General features: G+C 39.7%; 1 protein-coding gene across 1 annotated transcript in view; it reads left to right on the top strand.

Annotated features, from left to right (window-relative positions):
* Positions 1 to 10,259: 10,259 nt before the first annotated feature.
* Positions 10,260 to 12,685, top strand: part of TENM4 (teneurin transmembrane protein 4) — a 349,236-nt gene continuing 346,810 nt past the window's right edge. Inside the window, exon 1 of the mRNA XM_018071344.2 lies at positions 10,260 to 10,550. Within this exon, the coding sequence (XP_017926833.1) occupies positions 10,328 to 10,550 (223 nt within the window). The 5' untranslated portion in view covers positions 10,260 to 10,327. The remainder of the gene's footprint in view (positions 10,551 to 12,685) is intronic.

Below are 12,685 nucleotides of genomic sequence, written 5' to 3'. Positions count from 1 at the left end.
TGTAGAAGGAATCAGTTGTGAGTAGTTTGGCTGTAGATATTTGAAGGACTGATATCCACAGTTAGGTGAGACAAATTTGACTTATCACCCTGACTGATCATCCTGCCATGTAGGTGCACAAGGCATAAAAACAGAATACAAATTTTACCTTCTGAGTTTTTACCATGTGCTAAAAATGAAAAGTAAATAAAAATAAACCCTGCTATTTTTCTGATACCTTTGGTCAAGTAGAAAAGTAATTTGCAACAATAGAATAAATGTAATGTTATATATTTTCCTCTGAGCTACAGTATCAGTTATTATAACCTTAGTATGCTACCTCCTTAATGCACCTTGCAGTTGAGCAGCATTTGTGTATCTGTAAGAGCGTATTAATTTCTGGTTTGGAAGGTCATAGAATCATAGAATCATTGAAGGGTTTGGATTGGAAGGGGCATTCAAGATCATCTAATGGGCAGGGACACTTTCCACTGAACTAAGTTGCTCAAAGCCCCACCCAACCTGGCCTTGAACACTTCCACAGATAGGATATTCATAGTTTCTCTGGGCAACCTGTGCCAGTGCTTCACCATTCTCACAGTAAAGAATTTCTTTCTAATATCTAATCTAACCCTGCCCTCTGTCAGTCTGAAGGCATTCCCCCTTGTCCTGTCACTACTTATCCTTGTAAAAAGCCCCTCCCCTTGTAACCCTTTAGATACTGGAATGAGCTCTAAGGTCTCTCCCTTTGTTTCAGAAAAAAAGCAACATTTTCTATTTCTAATTTACTATTTTCATCTCTCTATTTTTCCTCCATAGGCATTTTACCTAAGAAAAATACCCCTCCTACTGCATAAGCTTGATGTGTCATTGAAAGTTAAGCTCTGGACACGGTAGGGGTTACACTGATTAATCAATCCTTAGCATCTCTCAGTGCACTCTGATTATCTTACATAGAAGTCCTAAAATAAATCAATTCATGGGCCTTTGCAGTCTTTTTTCAGATAACTCCTGTTTTAATAACCTCAGTTTGAAGTTTGACCCTTTGGGGGACTTTATCAGAACAAGAAAACAGGTTGGTTTCTCTCTCCGCTGAATGAAAGCCAGGACAGATTACACAGTACTACAACATCTGTGACAAGAGCAGGGACAATTTTTAACATGATACTGTAGTAAGACAAGAACAGGTTGGCCTTGTGACTAATCCTGCAGGAGTTTTGTGTGTTAGTTACTTGAATCAAAGGAACTGAATAAGATAGTTGACTTTGCCTGCAGAAGAAGGATGGTAATACTTTTTTCCCTACGCTGTGTGTCCTGCTTGGTTAGGTGAGAGCTTCCCTCTGCTGCAGGAAGTTTTCCATTATGCTGTTCTGCAGAGTGTCTATATAAATAGTGTTAATAAATAGGCAGATACAAAATAAATCTGTCCCTAGAAATGCTTTTTGAGCATAGCTGAGTGTATTCCTTCAAATTCAGTTGAGCCTATGACATCCCCTGCCATTCGACAGCAGTAGTGAAAGCCAATGCAAGCGTAAACTGTTATTCTTTTGTTTTCACAGCCAAGCCAGTGAAAAGGGGGGGAGGGAATTCAGATCTTGCAAGTTTCACGTTACAGATCTCCTTCAATTCAAGCTGTCACCCTGCACACTGCTCAGACCCCAGGTTGCATCCGAAGGCTGTAGAACAGGAGATGCTCTGAACTCTGTTTCACACAGGTGGTGCACACCAACGTGATAGTTTTACTGAGGGATACAGAAACATGGCAAGCTTTACTCTTTGAACTTTATCTACCGACAGGTTTCTCTTTGTTTTCCTGCAGCTGATTGCATCAGTGTTTTTAGAGGTAGGATTAGAGCCTGTGGTGGTGGCCACAGGGAGAAAAGGCAGACATACTTTCTTTCCTAAAAGAGCCTCCATTCACTTCTCTTCAGTGGGACCAGAAATAGTGTGTAATAGTAAAAAATAAGTTACATCTGAGAGTGGGTTTGAGTTCAAAGGCTTCTTTCTTATGGAAAAGGCTGAGGGCTCGTCAGTATCCCCACAAAAGACAAGACTGTAAACAGCAACTTTAAAGGAGACAAGTACTTCTTCACACAACACATAATCACATTGGAGGGCTATTCACAGGATGTTACAAAGGCCAAAAGTATTTAAGAGTCAAATGGGATTAGGCAAACTCTCAGAGGACAGGTTTATGAAGGACTGCCAAAGCTGGTGGTCCTGCAAAGAAATTTCTTGAAGCGTATGGAGGGGAAGGGCCAACCTTAATCAATAAATCACCATTCACAACCACTTGCTCCTTCTTCTCTTCCAAATTGACTGCATCCAGTCCATGCAGGGGTAATAAAGATGGATAGTTTCCTTGTTCAGTATATGACAAGAAAAACAGGAATACAGAGATAGTGTATCTACATGTGGCAGTTCACTTGCCTAGTTGTGGAATAAAGAGGTTGAATGGCACAAGGTGTGTATGGTAATTGTCTTGGGATTCTTGCCACATTTTCATATGGGTCACCATTCTATTACAAAGGTTTCCTGTAAGCTGCAACAGAACACTGAGAAACAGACACAAAGCTTACCCAAGAGTGGGTACAAAGCTTAGCACCCTGAGCAAGCCCTTTACCAACCTTTTCTTACTGTCTAGGAGATGAGACACTGGCACTGGTTGCCAAGGGAAATTGTAGGTGCCCTGTCCCTGAAAGTGTTCAAGGCCAGGTTGGAAAGGGCTTCGAGCAATGTGGTCTAGTGGAAGGTGTCCCTGCTCATTGCAGGGGGTTGAAACTAGAGGATCTTTAATGTCCCTTCCAACACAAAGACACCTTCTTTGTTGTCATAGTATCCATTCTACAGTTCTATGACTAGAGATTATCAAATATGTTGCTTTACCAAAAAAAAAAAAAAAAAAAAAAAGTCTGTTTTTCTTTTCTGGAAGAAAAAGAAAAGATTCTCCCAAGCAAATTAAGGAAACCTGTGTCAAGGGTTTTCACCTAGGACGCTTGAGACACATTCAAAACTACATCATGTCTGATTCAGATTAAGGACTTAAAATTTAGCCCTCTGTATCCCAGATAAGAGCCCAAATTAGCAGATGGTGCATGACAGAGGAAGAATGGGAATGCTTTCAGTGACTACCTGCATTCTGTGTCACCAGTTCTTTCTCATTCTGAGATTCATTGATAAACAGGCTGATTTCACAGAGGTTTTGGATGTTTGGCACATCATACACATAGTGTATGACATAGTCTGACATAGAGAATCAGGAAAAACTTCCAGGTTGAACCTGAAACAGCCTACATGGTCAGGACTGTCTCTTCTGGCATTTATTATTTAAATACCTTTATGCATTATCTATTAAATTGAGGTTCTGAAGAAAATCCACTTCATCCAATAATGGCTAATAGACTCATAATGAAAATTTCAATATAAAACTAAGATTGTTTCAAAAGTCATTTCCATTTTAGGGGAAGATAGAGTAGGGTTCTGATGATTGCAGCTGCAAACTGCTTATATTAGTCAAAAACTATTCCAAAGCTTTGTTAATTTCTGGCTCCAGAATCTTCCTCTAGCACAGGTTAAAGGCTCCAGCCCATGAAAGAAGACTTAGGGCTTTGCAAACCAAAAATAATTGAGATAATTGCATTCCAGCCTCTTTCACACTTTTCCACCATACTTCAAAGCTCAACCACTGTTACAAACTTTCCTGGACCTCCAGCTTCTTGCAGTTTTAGATTTATTCACAAAAAGGTCACAAACCACATCTTTTGGACAGGACATTACCAAGTGCCTAGCAAGCAGAAGAAAGGTTTAGTGGTTAAGACCAGAAAAGGGAGGTTTGGTTTACTTTCTTTGAGCACTGAGTTGAAGCCAAGTAGTATTAATTCAACTGTTCCTTTTCCTCTCTCGTGCCTGCTTCTTTCCAAAGCCTTTGCCAAAAATGTGAGAGGATGTTGTACCCATAGCTTAATTTATTTCCTACAAAGACCTTGTGGGATTTGAACCTCTGTTATAAATCTGAAGCTTAAAGTTTAATAAAAAGCACAGAAGTCCTTTATGTTATTTAGAAGAACTTCCCAGAAACATGGTAAATGGCACCACACTGTTTAAGTCACAGTTATGTATTTATTAAAATCAGATCATTGCTGACTCTGATCACTGGGCAATACAAACTTGATTTGAATCAGACCTGAGTACATGCCTAAGCATTTGCTGAATGCATCATAACATTCACCACTACATTTATGCCAGCTTTGTGCTTTAGACCAGGTGTGGAATGGGAGGCAATATCACAGATAATTCTGGACAAATGAAAATTATCAAATAAGACTTCCCAGGTTCAACATTTTGTGTAAAAAAGGCCAGGTTTTGTCAAGGTCAGGCTGGATGTGGCTCTGAGCAACCTGAACTAGTGGGAGGTGTCCCTGCCTATGGCAGAGGGCTTGGAACTAGATGATCTTTAAGGTCCCTTCTAACACAAGACTTTCTGTGACTCCATGAAGTTAGAATATGGAACCTCAAACAAGGCACTTGCATCCTCATAGAAGTGTGGTGGGACTGTTGCAGCGGACTGCACCCTTTCAAATAAGGTGTAAAACACCAGGTGATGACCTAACTTGGTGTAGGATATTCATAACCACACACACAAAGTCATTTAATCATCTGAACTGACAACATCTTTGGTTGCAGCTTAGAACCCTAAGTTTAATTTCCCAAATAACATTGCTGGTCTGGCCCCAATATCTGTTGCTACCTTCAAGGTTATTATACAGCAAGGTGAAAATCTGTTTCTCTTTTGACTCTGAGTGGGGTTTTCATCATTCACCATGGGATTTCACTGGTCAGACACAACTGCAATTGTACATGCTCCACAGTTCTTCTGACTGAAGGACACTATCCAAACATGAAAGAGAATCTTGTTAATAATACCTGAGGTTCATGCTGCTCTTCTCCAACAAAGATTTCAGATGCACATTGGCCAAGATTTTTCTAATTAAGTATTCTACTGTGCTTATGTGACTTGGTTCTCAAAAAAACCCAGGGCTCAGTATCAGACTCAGCCTGGGAGATCAAGAGTTTGCTCTCAGTTGTGTTGCTGTCTTCTTGTACCACCTTAAGCAATTCAGTTTGACTTCACATGGCTCATATCTTCCTCTATAAAGTGAAGGAAACAATACTTGCTCACTACTTACCAGCATTAGGTAGTAGTTAATGTTTTGATTTGTGGAGCTCAAAGGAGGGAAAATAAAACTCAGCTACCTCTCAGTATTCTATAGCTTTGCTCATTCTACAAAGGGCAGTAGCAATAAAAAATATAGAAAAATATTGCCCTAAGCAATGAAATGAGAAAATCTAGTTTAAGAAGACAAAAAGCAGGCCCTACCAAGGAAGATGATGCTATTTTTGCATAGGGAGTCTTGCAGAGGAAAACAGATGCCTATGGGAAGTCACTTTGCTTCTTCCAGCACAAAGGTGGAGGTGGAATCAACCCACCAGAATTCATGCTCATGTTTTCATGGAGTCAAGATATTTCACTCTTCCAGTTTTCTCATCACCTTGTTACCGTAACTATATGGGAAACACATAAAGCTATCTCTTCTATATAAACCCTCACATTCTGACAGAAAATTGGATGATATGACATGCTGCCTTCCAGAACAGGTGCTGTCTATCACCTTGCTGCTAATCTCTGTGATTAGTGACCTGCAATGTAAGTCAGCTATAAAAGACCACCTGTCCTTTTTGCTGTAAGCACATCCTAGCATATCGCTTTGTGGTGTCACACTCTCTTGTCTGGTTTTTGATTGATGCAAGTTTGTCTTTTGAGCAGTGACTCAGAAAATAAATCATCCCCCTTGCCATTCATTGAGTGCGATTCTGCAGCACAAAGACGGTGTGGTTAATCAAAGCTCCAAAGAGCAACAAAAAGCAACAGAACTGAGAATAAGGAGGATAGATATAAAGGATAAAACATCATAAAAAGGATTATTTGGGAGCCAACCAAAGGAAAAGCAGAAAACAAAGAGCTGCAAATAAGCATTGCATTTGCTGCACTACCGCACCAGAACTAGAAAGCTGGTTTTTTTGTTCCACTCCTTGACATATATGCAAGGATGTGAGAAGAGTCCCACATCTCTGAAAAATATAACTTTTTCAAGTAGTCTGGTTTTATATGTCTTTACATGTGAGTAACCCTTTCTGGGGTCAGTGGGATTTTTCTGAGTAGAATAAGTAAAGCTTATTTCTGTTGTGAACTGCACCCCAGATCAGCTTGTGGTCCTGCTGGGATTGCATACACAGAGGGCTAACAAAAATAAGAATGGCTATTGCCATTAACTGGCCTTAAAAAAAAGAAATTTTAAAAAAAAATGGAAAAAAGATGAAATTGGCAGACAGCAGGAATGATGAAAGAATCAAAAAGAGACAGAAACGCTGCGTTATAGGACAAGAAAGCCCTTTCCAAATAGAAATGGTTCAGAGCAGGAGGGTTTTGTGCTTCTGTGGAAGGAAAAGGAGCGCAGGGATCGAAAGGAACATTATTAGAAGCTTTGGGTTTTTTTACATCCAGTCCAGCAAGTTTATAGAAGCTTTTAAAATTATGAGGAGCAATCATGAGCTAAAGACGGAAAGAAACTGGTGGTTGAGTATGTAACTGAGACAAGTGTGATTCTTTGTATTCGCTGTGGACCAGAGAAGTCAGGAAAAATGTGAGGTGTTGATGGCACAGATGAAATTGTAGCAGAAGTGAAATCTAGACACAAGAAGTAGCAGATAAAAAATAATAATCTATCACAGAAACATTATGAGGCAAACTCCCTGACCACACAACTCCACTGAACGTAAGGTATCTAAACCGTCTGGGAATTGGGCCATAAAACTCAGATGACAAGAACTGCATGTCCAAGGAGAAGTGCTGGAAATTTACTTAAGTCAGTTAAATGCAACAGTTCCTTCTTTAAAAAAAAAAAAAATTAAAAAAAAAAAACACTTCACTATGTTTTTGGGAGGTGACCTTTCTGGTAGGAAAGTCAAACCAAGTGGTGAGGGAGAGAAATAAAAAGTTGAGAAGAGCTAAATTTGTAAAGATATGAATGAATTGGGAATAGAAACACTGTTACAGAGGAATGTACATGTGGACGGTGCAAATTTACAGGGCTATTTTTGATGAACTGTAGGAGGAATTTCAGTTTTTCAACACCTTTCTTTACAAAAAGAAAACTCTTCATCTGGTGGGAATTCAGTCAATTTCCTCATGGTTTTTTGTCATTTCCTAAGTTGCAAGGTTACTAATGGTAACTACAGACCCTGTTTGTACCTTGTGGCTCTATCTGTGCAGAAAGGTTATCTTGGCACACGTGCCTCTCCCGGTAGAGGGGTTTTAAATGACTAGCCCTCAGTAGGAATTGCTACAATGCTCAGAAACAGATAGAAGCCACCTTTCCTCATTTCTTTCTTATAGAGTAACTGCTTCTTGCTCACATTTTGCTATCTCCATCCCCCATGACAATAAACCACAATTTTAGTGTTCATTATAACAGCTGTTACTACAGGGCTGTTGTGAAGGAGCTTGTTTTAAGGTGTTTTATTCAAAAGTATAACAAACCTGGTCCTTCTCAGGATTTCACACAAAAAAAAGATGCTATAAAGCAGACAAACTGACTCAATAATAAGTGCAAAAAAGTCACAATTTTTCAAGCCAAAAAGGACTTTTTTTTTTTTTTAAGAGAAGAAGACAGTGCACTGAAAAGCAATCAGATGCTCTATTTCTTTTAGCTCTCTCCAGTGTGAAAGCACCAATATGTTTGATTCAATGCAAAAAAATATATACCAGTATTTGGTAGATCTCTTGCATGCTACTACTGGTCCTTAGCATAACACAATTTCCTTCACTATGACTTCTACATTCAGGCCTTGATTTTTGTATATTTGGTCTGCAAAACATTTAACATGTGTCAGTTTTGGCCGGTGAGTAATCCCATTTACATTCACTCTGTTGAATTTACATGACTGATTTTAAGTCAGTGAGTTCAGTGAGTTTAAAAACATATTAAATAAAAAACATATTAAAAATATATTAAAACATAATCCAAGTGGTGCTCAAATCTCTGGGAATGATTTAAGTAAAGCTCAGTTATAAGACACTCCTTTTCCCCTCATCCTCCCATCAGTGTTTGATAATTTCTATGCATTTTGCTGACAAATAGAAAGTGTGAACTTGGTCTACCACCATCAGTGGAATAAACTGTAAGAGAATGAAGTGGATTTTTTTTTAATATATAGTAGTGTTTTCGTTTCCAGGAAAGAATCCCACAGGAACTGTACAAGGTGTTGGAATTGGGGTCTATCATTGCAAAGTTCATTTTGGAGGTTAAAAGGACTAAAACCCAGTTAGCAGTTTTAGCAAAATCAGAATTGCAGAAATAGGAGTGTGTCATGGTTTATCCCCATGAGAGTTCCAAGAGTGTAATCCTCCTTTGCTTTGCCCAGCTGCAGGTGTATCTCACAACCTTTCTGCAGCTCTTGTTCCTTCCCATAATCTCTCTTCAGCTCCAGTATTTGTTTATTTTTGCTTGTGTCAGACACTTTGGCAAGTAAGGAATTGCTAATAAAATGTTGTCTTCAGGCTTCAGCATTACAATTATGATTTGTAGGTTTTCAGAAGACTTTGTGCCAAGAGTCATCTATCCTTCAAACACTCATATTTTGAACCCCACAAATGCCACATTACACCACATCCCTTTAAGCCAACCTGCAAAGCTCACAGCACATCCATCCTCAGCTACTGCATCATAGCTGTATGAGGGCAGGTGTAGATTAGATATTAGAAAGAAATTCTTTACTGTGAGGGTGGTGAGGCACTGCCACAGATTGTTTAGAGAAGCTGTGGCTGCCCCATCCCTGGAAGTGTTAAAGGCCAGGTTGACTGGGACTTGGAGTAACCTGGTCTAGTGGAAGGTGTCCCTGCCCATGTCAGGCGGGGCTAGATGATCTTACAGGGTCCTTCCAACCCGAACCCTGCTAGGATTCTATGATCCTGTGAAATCCGGGACACAACATCTGTACCAAGGCTGGGGTCTGAATCATGGAGGAGTAAGATTTCATTAGTACATTCAGGGTTTAGACTTTTAAGAGAGAAATGACACCAGAATGTGATTCAGTCCTTGCCATACATTTCCATATGTATTTCCTATGAAAAAGACCAATAACTGATAGGTTCTTTCTTAACCTCTTCCTTTATGTTTTTAAATGCTACTGGTAAAGAAAATTTCCTGAGGTGGCATTTAGAGACTTGACTTCTGTTCCTTAGCAGTCAGGAGGGTTCAGTTCCTTAGAAGCTCAGCCTGTAATTACAGATTTTCAATGTTTGGTTTGTGGGTTTTATCATTTTTTTTTCCTCATAAACCAGTTTAGATATTAAAAAACATATTTTACTATCCTGATGCAAGTCATTGACTTTTTTTTTTTCTGTTGCATTTAATAAACTTGAAGTGAAAGTACCATTTATTAATTGTTTTGAAAAATGTACTTTTAACATGTTTTATTTCTCTTATCTGTTTTCTCTGTGTGCAGATATGTATGCTTGCATAACATTGCATATATACATTAGTTTTCCAACAGGCATAAATTCCAGGCCATGTTGTTACATGAAGCAGAGCACTATCACTTATTTACTCTTTCTCAGCTCTGCTTAAGTTCTAATATATTTCCAGCTGAGTGAAGATGAGCCCTCTGAATAGGAAGACATTTTTGTCCAATTTCCATCCGTATCTCAGCCCTTCATTCTTCTTTTCTCCCTCCCCCTTCCCACTTGCCTTCTTACACTGTCTCAGTCTTTTGTTCATCCTTTGTAACCTCACAATCTGACAAAACACTTTTAAAACCACAGGACAGCATTTTTTCCAAAGTCTTCTGGATGCCCAAATAGAGACATTTCAACATTACCTGATTTCCAAGAGATTAGGTGACTGATGAATACATGCCTCCCGGAGGTGTCTGAATCACTTCCCATGGAAAAAAGACACAGAATATCACAATCAGTTTCAAATTCCCAAGTGCATTCCCAGTTCAGACAGATGCAGGTTGCTGCGTGTATGTGTCCTGTTAGCGGTGGCATTTATTAAATGAGTCACGTATAATTGAGACTTTCTTTTTATTGGTAATTGTTCTAAGAGGGTTTTCCTGCGATCCATTGAGTAACATCTCTTTTCTTCAATGCAAGAATGTATAAAGAAGGCAAATTAGCCATCAAGTGCCCAAAGGCATGAATTTCTTTTATTCTCTCTTTCAGGTTATTCCAGTCTGACCACCACACAGACGTCATTTTTTTAATGTTGAATACTCAGATAAGGGTGCCATGGATGTAAAAGAGAGGAAACCATATCGATCTCTGACTCGGCGCCGCGACACTGAGCGTCGCTACACGAGCTCTTCGGCTGAGAGTGAGGACAGCAAGGTACCCCAGAAGTCCTACAGCTCCAGCGAGACCCTGAAGGCTTATGATCAAGATTCCAGGTTGACCTACAGCAATCGGGTCAAAGACATGGTGCACCAGGAGGCCGATGAATTCTGCCGAGCAGGTGGGTACTTTTCAGCGGATGGATCTGTAAGCAGTGTGAGTGAATCAGCTGAGAGCTGGGGCTGGGTGGGAGGATACCTTTGAAGGACTCTGAGTCTGAAAGGAAGATAGAGAGATTCAGAGAGAGCAGCAAGGATCATCTTCATTATATTCCACAGACATTGTGTGCAGACCAGTGTCCTTAAGTGGCATATCCATACCCCATGTTCATTAGCATTTACTAAGACACATTTTCTGTGTCTTAGTCTTTTTGCCTCCAACAGCACTTTGCCACTTCCTACCATGAGACTAGAACCCCCATGCATGTGCTGTACAGTACTGACATGGTGTGGAAAGCTCTTGCCTGCTCAGGAGAACTTTCACTATGTCATGTGCCTGCTCTGTTATGAAGGAAGTCAACAAGAAAGCTGAGGCAGAAGACAGTGAGAGGAGAGCGCCACTGCCCACAATGTCCCTCTGGTCTACAGCAAAACCCAAGAATCCTGAAAGAAGGAAAGCAACTGAGCTCCAGATGGGATGAACCACCCTTGGCATTGTACGTGGCCTGCAGGCTTTAGATTTGACTTGGGAACATGCTCCAATATTAGAGGAGTAAGGAACCACTTTTAGGACTTACAGGAGCCCACTGAGTCACAGTGTCTGTGAAGATGTGGAGTTTCAAGGGTCACCATGGGCATCGCAGTCCTAATAGAGATTTCAGATATTCACTTTTTCATTGCTACTTCAAAGTCAGTGTAGTTGCATTTTCACTGCTGCTGTTGCCTATGTGCAGTAGATTTCTGACCCCTGCTATGTCTTGTCTTCATTTTTCTGTAGAGGCACAAGTGTTGTAGTTCAGAAGCCAAGCAGGACTTTACATAAATTATTTTTAGAAGTCTATCAAGAAAAGCACAAAATGGCAAAGTGAGTCAAATAGAGTAGGCAGCATTCTAAAAAATTAACATAAACTAACCAACCTAGAGTGCTCTGAACACATCCTCTGCAATTTGGAGGAGCTTATTCCCCAAAGGGAGTGCGTATAATTGCACTCTTTTAACTTGGGGGGTGCTTAATTTTACTCCTCAAACATCATGCACTTGTGGTTTTCGTGAAAGACACATCTTTAAGGCATGTAAAAGCAAAATGACTTTCAGAGGTATCTTTGTGTACATGGCTTTGGTATTTGCATTTCAGGATAGCTGCAAAAGGCAATAATCAACAGAAGGGCCAATAGGTGTTGTAAATAGTACTGTGACATCATAAAAGCACTTTCCCTCTTAGCAACACTGAAGTACTTCATCCTCTCTAAGGAATCTGCGATGTTATAAAGAAAAGGAAACTTTAAGTCATTGAGTTTGCTCACTTCATACAATATATTCACCATGCAGGATAGATGTGAATTAGTCCAGGTCAGCGGTTTTCAACTTGAGGGTCTATGAGGCCATGCAGGTCCACAAACTTCTCCTAAGAAGCCCACAAAAGGTTACTTTTCTTGAAAAGGGAGTATAAATTTACTATACACAAATTCATACAAATTCATAGGAAAATTTTGGATTATACTGAGAAATAGTAACAATGACTGGTCGAAGTGACTGAAATTAATTGAGAAGTTAAGATTAACCATGTCTGGGCATCAGTTCTATTTCTGACATAACAGTCATAGATTATTCAGTTTCAAGCTTTTTCCTAGTTTATCCTGAGATTCTCTAAACTGGCCTGATGTTTAACAATAAACCCAGACTTTCTGTGCCACATTTTCCACTGGCAATAAGCCATGAATGGACCTCACTTTGTGATGCTGCTTGGCCTCCTGCCAACTGAAACCAAGCCGCCTTAGCCTGCTCGACATCAAGAAGGCAAAGTGAGTTTCTCTCATGTGTTGGTTTGGAAGGCAGAGGAGGGAAACATTTCAAATAGACCAAATAAATTCAGTAAATAAACAAGTCAGCATTTAAATGATTTTAGCTAGAGTGAGTGCCAGCAAAATGTGCAAGTCAGCACAGGAGAAAATAGACCAGATCTGAATTAAAAAGCCTCAGATATTTATTATCTTCCCTTTATTGACTTGAGTTCTTCCAGCTTAAAAGGCAACAGTGAGCATAGAATATGAAAATCAATGCATCTGCTGCTGTTTATTGCAAATAAATTTGATTTTCA

Source organism: Manacus vitellinus, unplaced genomic scaffold, assembly GCF_001715985.3.
Source record: "Manacus vitellinus isolate BGI_N305 unplaced genomic scaffold, ASM171598v3 scaffold_2_pilon, whole genome shotgun sequence".
Classification (NCBI taxonomy): domain Eukaryota; kingdom Metazoa; phylum Chordata; class Aves; order Passeriformes; family Pipridae; genus Manacus; species Manacus vitellinus.
Note: the sequence above shows the minus strand (reverse complement) of the source record. Positions and strands in the feature narration are given on the sequence as shown.